Source organism: Epinephelus moara, chromosome 10 (assembly GCF_006386435.1).
Source record: "Epinephelus moara isolate mb chromosome 10, YSFRI_EMoa_1.0, whole genome shotgun sequence".
NCBI lineage: Eukaryota > Metazoa > Chordata > Actinopteri > Perciformes > Serranidae > Epinephelus > Epinephelus moara.
The window spans coordinates 7,455,478-7,463,767 of NC_065515.1; the positions used below are offsets into that span (position 1 = coordinate 7,455,478).

At 38.4% G+C, this 8,290-nt stretch overlaps 1 protein-coding gene across 1 annotated transcript in view; it reads left to right on the forward strand.

Annotated features, from left to right (window-relative positions):
• The window catches only part of ube3a (ubiquitin protein ligase E3A), a 13,057-nt gene extending 7,773 nt beyond the window's left edge, over nucleotides 1-5,284 (forward strand). Inside the window, exons 5-11 of the mRNA XM_050054573.1 lie at nucleotides 249-393; nucleotides 1,031-1,236; nucleotides 1,919-2,083; nucleotides 2,547-2,702; nucleotides 2,792-2,865; nucleotides 3,814-3,957; nucleotides 4,230-5,284. Coding sequence (XP_049910530.1) covers nucleotides 249-393; nucleotides 1,031-1,236; nucleotides 1,919-2,083; nucleotides 2,547-2,702; nucleotides 2,792-2,865; nucleotides 3,814-3,957; nucleotides 4,230-4,350 — 1,011 coding nt within the window. The 3' untranslated portion in view covers nucleotides 4,351-5,284. The remainder of the gene's footprint in view (nucleotides 1-248; nucleotides 394-1,030; nucleotides 1,237-1,918; nucleotides 2,084-2,546; nucleotides 2,703-2,791; nucleotides 2,866-3,813; nucleotides 3,958-4,229) is intronic.
• The last annotated feature ends 3,006 nt before the right edge of the window (nucleotides 5,285-8,290 follow it).

Genomic DNA, 8,290 nt, shown 5'->3' on the forward strand with positions numbered 1-8,290 from the left:
TCCTTCACCTTCTCAAAATGATCCCACACTTTGGATTTCCTGCCCGACATGTTATTAACTAGCCTGTGGAATAACCGCAGGTACCAGCCCTGGAAATGAACCTGACTCCTGTCTGACTGCTGAGCGTGGACACTTCCTGTGTCTGTCCTTTCAAATTAAATTCCAACATGGTCCAGTCATATAGGTTTTTAATGCGATATGTGTTTTCAGGCTTGTTAGTGTGAACAGAAATTATTTCTGAGTTACAGTTGGAGATGATCTCCATGGAGAACCCGTCCGACCTGAAGAAGCAGCTGTTTGTTGAGTTCGAGGGGGAGCAAGGTGTGGACGAGGGAGGGGTCTCAAAGGAGTTCTTTCAGTTGGTCTTGGAGGAAATTTTCAATCCCGACATAGGTGAGACATAAAAATCACTTCATCAATTTCATCTGCTTCCCATTTATTCCTGTTTTATATCATCTCAACAGAGTAGCTCTACATTTGGGAAATGCACTTATTTTTTTGCCAAGAGAAAGAAAGGATCAATACCACTCTCATGTCTGTACAGTAAATATGACGCTACAGCCAACATGGAGACTGGAAACAAGGAAACAGCTAGCCAGCTCTGTCACAAGGTAAAAAACTGGCTACCAGCACCTCTAAAGCTCAATAATTAACATGTTACATCTGGTTTAATTCGTACAAACACCAAAGTGTAAAAATGTCAAGTTGTGGTTTTACGGTGGGTTATGTGCAAGTCTGTTTTTTGGCCAGGTGCAGCAGCTACCTGGTCTCAGCTTGTTGCTAGGCAACCCCATGGTAAAGGCAACTATAGAACAAGACACTAGTGAACTTTAGAGGTACTGATCTCGCTGTTTCCTCCTGTTTCCGGCCTCTGTACTAAGCTAATGACTGTAGCTTCATATTTATTGTACAGACATGAGAGTCACGTCGATTTTTTTCATCTGACTCTCATCAAGAAAGCAAATACTTCACAAAATGTCTGTTTTTTAGTGTATAAAATGTTCCTCTCTCTTTGTTTGGCTCTCTGAAGGAATGTTCAGCTACGACGACGACACTAAGCTTTTCTGGTTTAACTCATCCTCCCTTGAGAACGAAGCGCAGTACACTCTCGTTGGACTCGTCCTGGGGCTCGCCATCTACAACAACTGCATCCTGGACGTACATTTCCCGATGGTTGTCTACAGGAAACTCATGGGCAAGAAGGGGACCTTCTTGGACCTGTCAGACTCACATCCAGTACAGTAACTTTCTCCAAAGTTAATATACACAGTGAAAGGCAATCCATCACTTCTGTATTTACAAATATGTTTTGGAGACAGCTTCTGTTGAGGAAGATGTGTATGGTAGACTCAAGAAAATGACGCTGTGGTTTTCAGAGTTGGGGGAGACAAAGCACAAGTATAAAGCTCAATATTTATTTGCTATAGGATTAAATTTTGTTGCATAGAATAAATGTACATAAGCACTTAAACGAAAAGTTCAATATTTCTGTAAGTACACTTCTTGTGACATGATTGTTGGTTGCTGGATCTTTTGTCATTGCTGTTCTTTGAAGAAATAGAGCGTTTTTCTTGCTGATGTTCTCATTTGCATACGTAGGTCACATCATATGGAGGCATCAGTATTAAACTGAGACTGCTTCATAAGCAGTTAAAAACATCTTGAAGCTGCTTAAACAAATGACATATAACATGTTAGTGAGCTTTGGAAGTGCTGGTAGGTGAATTTTATTACTATCAGAAAGAGCCAGGCAAAGTGTTTCCACTCTGTATGCTCTGTAGTTTCATATTTACCTGACAGACATGACAGTGGAGTGTATCGCCTCAACTAAAGGCCTCAACTCCTGACAGGAAAGCATATCTAATAAAGTCTCAAACAATTTCTTTAACAGCAGACATTTCTTCTTTTCCTCTCGCAGGTTCTCTACCAGAGTCTGAAGGAGCTGCTCGCATACACCGGCAACGTAGAGGAAGACATGACGCTCACCTACCAGATATCACACACAGACCTTTTTGGAAACCCGATCTTATACGACCTAAAGGAGCAGGGAGACCAGATCCCCATCACTAAAGAAAATAGACAGGTGAAATGTCCAAATGTTTAAACCACAGCAGAGCTCTGTTGAAGGATGTTTATGTTCATTTATATTATGGTCGTGGAAGGAGGGTGAAGTGAATTTATTTTTAATATAATTCTACTTTTCGTCACCAAATTTCATGAAAAGTTTTTCACACCAAGGCTGTTTCTGACGTGTCTTAATGTCCAGCTGCATTATTCCTGGAATCAATTCACATATTTCTTGTTCCTCTTTTGATTTATTTGTGAATTTCACAAGTGCAGAAACAGGAACTTGTTGAATATGAAAGAGCTGAAAATGATACAGTGCAGCTGCCGTTTCCTATGACAGTGTTTTCCGTAGGTCGTCTTTCCTCTGTTGAGATGGTTTGTAAAAAGAAGAGTCACTTAAAATGCACACAACACAGGACTTATATTCCTTTGCCTGCCCTACATTTAACAAATACTTTGCTCTTTACTATAATTCACAGGAGTTTGTGGACATGTATGCTGACTACATACTCAACAAGAGCGTGGAGAGACAATTCAAAGCCTTTAAGAAAGGTTTCCAAATGGTCACAAATGAGTCCCCGCTGAAATATTTGTTCAGACCCGAGGAAGTAGAGCTGCTTATCTGTGGCAGCAGGGTGAGGAAACAAAGCCTTGTTAAGATTTTTGTTGCTTCATTGTAGCCAGTATTTTATGACTTACAGATGAATCTGTTGGGATTTCACAGAAACTTGACTTTGACGCACTTGAAAAGACGACGGAATACGATGGAGGTTACAGCAAAGACAGCCAAATCATCAAGTAAGTCCTGTTTACGTTTTGTCCACCAGAAAACATGTTTAAGCAGCAGGTCGTATTAAAAAGTGGACATTGATTTTATTATTGGACAAAAGTATCAATCAGATAATACGTACTTAAATGTATAAGTAAATACAGGAACAAATAAATAACTAAATATGTAAATAAAAGAAAGAAAAGATATATTTTTAAATAAATGCGACATAAATGAATAAAAAAAATACATAAATGCAGAGGTTAGGACCTCCTACCTCATTAACAGAAATACAGAAATGAACTATTGTACTTTTACAAAAATGTAGAAATGTTATTTATTTATTTCCTATCTTTTTTTTCCTGTTTAATGATCAACTTTTATTTATTCATGTATTTATCTATTTATAACCATATATATTTCAATATTTGTTTTTTCATTTATCCTTTTATTTATTTATTTTTTATTTATTGCCTTTATTTTTTATTCTAATATTTATTCATTTATTGCCATATTTATTTTTTATACATTTTTTTCTTTATGTATTTTTTCTTTACGTTTTTATCAATATATTTATTTATTTCCATATTTATTGTTTTACTTGATTTAATTATTTGTACATGCATTTATTTAATTCCCTATTTATTTATTTATTTATTCCTGTTTTTATTTTTTTATTTATTCCTACATTATTTTTTATTTATGTATTCATTTTTTATTTTGGTATTGTTTATTCCTGCATTTATTTATTATCAATTTATTTATCTTTATTTATACATTCTTGTATTTATTTATACACTTATTTATTCCTTTATTTATTTCCTTATTTATTTATTTATTTATTCCTGTATTTATTTATTTATTCATTCATTTATATATATTTATTTATGTATACCTGTATCTATTTGTACATTTATTTATTTATGTCATTTTTTTTTTGTCCTCCATAAATGTTGTCTTATATTTCCTGCACACAGAGATTTCTGGGAGACGATACACTCGTTCGGAGAGGAGCAGAAGAGGTTGTTTCTTCAGTTTACCACTGGCACAGACAGAGCACCAGTTGGTGGGCTCGGCAAATTAAAAATGATCATTGCCAAGAATGGCTCAGACACAGACAGGTACAGAACAGTCAGTTTTTTTAAAGGTATTTTTAGACACAACAGATGATCACATCAAGAACAACAGGCCCAGTTTTTAGAGAGAACAGATTCCAACAGGGCATGATTTCTGGATTTCTGGATTTTGTCCTTCGACATACCTGAAAAAAAGCACTCACAGTTAGTTACTTGTTGTTGTTACATTCTGTTGGTGCTCAAACCTTCACATTAAGCTTGTCTCAGTTCACATTTGTCTCTTCTTTAATGCTCCTACTTCTCATCCTCTCTTTCAGGCTACCGACGTCTCACACCTGCTTCAATGCACTGTTGCTCCCAGAGTACTCCTCCAAGGAGAAACTGAGAGAAAGACTCCTCAAGGCCATCACATATGCCAAAGGATTTGGGATGCTGTGACAGGTCCACAAACAGAAACTGTATTTTAACAAAAAAAAAAAAAAGGAGGGGGGGGGGATATCACAAAAAAAAAAAAAGATGGATATGACATAAAACAAAATGCTGCAATAACCCCGTGCCTAACCGCCCTCTACCAGTCATACTTCACTGTGGGCGTTTAACTCCGAGGCCTAACTTTCTCCGACATAGTTTCATAAACAGTACATGAGGTTTCCCAAAGAGTTTAACACTGCACTTGAATAATGTATTTTGACTTTTGTGTTTTGTTTCCAGGCAGACGTGAACAACATTTGATTTGTGAAACTGTGAAAGTGCACTTATACACAGGGTTTTAGTGAATGCCAGCACATGCAGTATATTTATTGACTTAGTTTGATTTTTTTGTCATGTTCTTCGTGGTGTAGCAGTATTCAGTCCTGAGGTCCCACAGCTGGGAGTGGGCTGAGCATAATGGTGCTTCTTGGTAACAAAGTATACTGAGGTGAAGCCTTTTATATTACTGCTAACCCAAATAGCCTCACTGACGAGCTTTATTTCCTGTCAGTGGGAGAGAAACTCACCACTAACCTGAAGGTTATTTTGAAGTATTTCTGTGTTGTGCCTCTTGTGTTACATATGAAATGAATACTGTGTGTTGAACCTGACCAGACAGTGTGGTTTCCATAGCTTGCAGGGTTTCAGAATGACTGGTCGGTTCAGACTTTCACATCCTGAAAGAAGTGTTTCTCTTCCTTTTGGTTTGTTTGCTACTAAGTGTTTCTGATTGCACATTTGTAAGTGCAGTTGCCAAATGTGCAATGCCTCTGTAGGGAAAAGAGTCACATGAATTGTTTTATTTGGCCAAATATCTCAGGTACGGAAAGAATGTGCAGATAATGTGAAACTCTTATGTAAAGCAAAGATTATGCAAAGGAAATAAAAGTGAAGGAAATCTAGGAGCTTTGTCATTAATATGCACTGAGGGGATTTCTACTGAAAACATACGATAAAAGACAGTGGTTCCCATCTGGTGGGTCACGGGTCCATTCAGAATGGACCACAAGTGACTCACAAACGTGTCAAGTTTGTAAAAAATTTTAAATATCCAGCACAGAGCTTTTATCATGACAGGCTGTTTCCCGCTGTAGAGTGACTAACGGACATCTGCTTGACAGAGAGAGCAAACCAGCTTGACGACATAGCCAAACGCAAATATGATGCTAAATATATTAAACTGTGTGGACCTTGAACTAATGACGAAGGAGAAATTTGGACCCCCTGTCTGGACCAGTTGGGAACCACTGGTTTAGATAACTTAAAGCTGCTGTAGTCAGGTTTTTCAAATCAACAAAGGACAACAAGAATGTGTGTAATGTGAAAGGGGTCAATGCTAGGGACAATCCCCAAGTGAATCATCTCAGCTTTCTGTAGCCTTATGGCATCTTTAAGCTTATTATTTTGCTTTAACAGTCTGCAGCTTCTCAGTTTTGGTTTAGTGCTGTTCTATTTGTATAGTTTTTGGTTGCAGCAGGCAACTGCTTTCAGCCAAAGCTCTGAGAATCTGCTGTACAGCAGTGGCATGGCGTGACTCTTCCACCAGGTGGGGCTACAACACTACAGTTAGCTCCAAGCCATTTTGTATGGTAAACATTAGTATATTGAAAAGTGTTTCTCATGTTCCAGAACCACTCAGAGTAAATCATGAGTTTTGTATGTTATTAGAGTGCCACTAAGTACTTTGCTCCCGGACTTCAAACCTGACCAAAATGGCGGCTCATTCTGAACTTTCTCTTACATTAAGAAAACCTTCCACCCACAAATATCTTCCTGAGTCCCAAAGTTTTGTTTGGTTTGCATTTTTAACTTCTCTTAGCTATATGGGATTTGTAGGATCTGATAAGTATTAAAAAACTTGGTCATGGTCAACGATAATAAAGTCCCAATGATCTCAAACGAGATGATGATCAAACGAGTACTTTATAATTAACAGCATCTTAGCTTGTTACCGTCGCTAAAAGTGGTCAGTTTGTTGCCACGTCAAACTACAAACATTAATAATAAACAAACGAGTTTTAACCATCAAATTTGATCAGGTTTTGTACCTTGTCCAGGTTTGTGTCGGGGTCGGCTGCAGACTGACTTGGCAGAGATGGCGAGATGGCTGCCATCTTGTTTTTACGTGGATTGGTTTATTGTAGTCTCGCCACCAGACAATCAGAGATCTCCGCCTTCTGATAGGCTGGGGACACTCCTTTCTAAAGTGTGTTTAACACACCGGCGAAAACAGCCAGAAACAAAGCAACGCCTCTTGCATTTTTGAAAAGGACACGCCTTCTCGGAAATGTGCGNAAGACATCCGCTGGAAAAGATATTTTTTTGGCCTTGTAAAAGACTATGTTTGTTTCTTTTAGTTGGTGAGAATGTGTTGCCGCAAACGCGACAAACATCCACTAACTTTAACGGCGTTTTCTGCGAGCACGGCTAAGCCATTTTGTACCGCTACACGTGTTTCTAGTGGGACTATGTTTACGAGCACAAGAGTTCAGCGAGCCACCGAAGGACCGCCCTGCAGATTTACTATTGGTTCTGCAACGTAGGGAGTTTTTTTGAACTCTGAAATTGTATCCACCCATCTAAACACAAAATCAGGGAGAAAGTCATCAGTCGTTAGTTAAGCAAAGCGCCTAAAGACTGACTTGTGAGTCTAGGTTTATTGTGGCCTTACTGTCACTAGAAAGCACAAAAAGTGTTCATGAACAAAGACAACAAGTCTAAGTCAAGCAGACTGAATTTTGAGTCCTGTAAACCCAAAATTTAATGTCCTCGTGTGAGGATACGGGGTCTCGGGAGGATATAGTACTACAGACATTGCTGTAATCTACCGTTGCAACAAGTAGCAACCAACTAGCAGTCAGAGGGTGAGCCTATACTGCAGTGTTACCAGGTTGGTTCAAAGATGTCATTATTAGCCAGTTAAGAATATGAATATTAAAAAAAGAAGAAGAAAAATAGATTGTGTAAGCTACCTAAGCTAATTTTTACGAACATAGTCCATCCCAAAGCCGCCCACTTGGGCAGAAAATTGCCCAATCTGACAACATTTCTTGTAATTTTCCACCCTAGGTTTAGTTATTTTTGCCATGCACTGTCAACCAATCAGGGGCCACCAGGTAAAATCCGAACATATCTCACACATGCCTCCATTGGGTGGAGAAAAGTACGCACTTTGGCACCCAGACGAAGACTGTAGGCGTAGCTATTTCATTAGTCACGGCATCTGTCTGTAATAATGTATGAGTAATATGCATATAACAATTGGAACGTATACACACTTTGTCCTGAATGAACTTCAGTGCAACCTACCTGCCCCGCACCAAACTGCCATCCACAATCAGGGTATTTAAGTGAGTAGATGTCAGTCGGCATGCTCCCAGTTTGGAGAAGCAGACAGAAGTACTGCCATGCAGATAAGCAATGTACAGCTGTGGATGGGGGTTAGCAGCAAAAACGTCTTTCAACCACCTAAAAAAAAAACAACTTAAAAGTCACCACTTTACCTTGCTGTCAGACAGCCCTTTTCCATGGCGCTACATTTTCTCAACCGTAGAACTTCCAGATTGCTACGCATGAGCACAACATTGCCATGGTATTTAAGTTCATGCCAGTAAGCACAGGTGTTGCTGATGTTAGGAAACAGTTTTCGACTGTGCTCAGATTAAGATTTGTACGGCTGTACTTATTGGAAGTTTGTGTTGAAACTTATTGGAAGTTATCCGGACATTACGGACACTTGTGAGAAAACAAACGTATGATGATATACAGCATTGGTAAAGATTGGGAGTAGTTTTCTGAGTACATGTCCAAACAATTAGCTTAAAAATATCACTTAAAAACAATCAAATCTCTGACAATAGAACAATCTAGACACATAGCATATGTTATATCAACATTTAATGTTTAT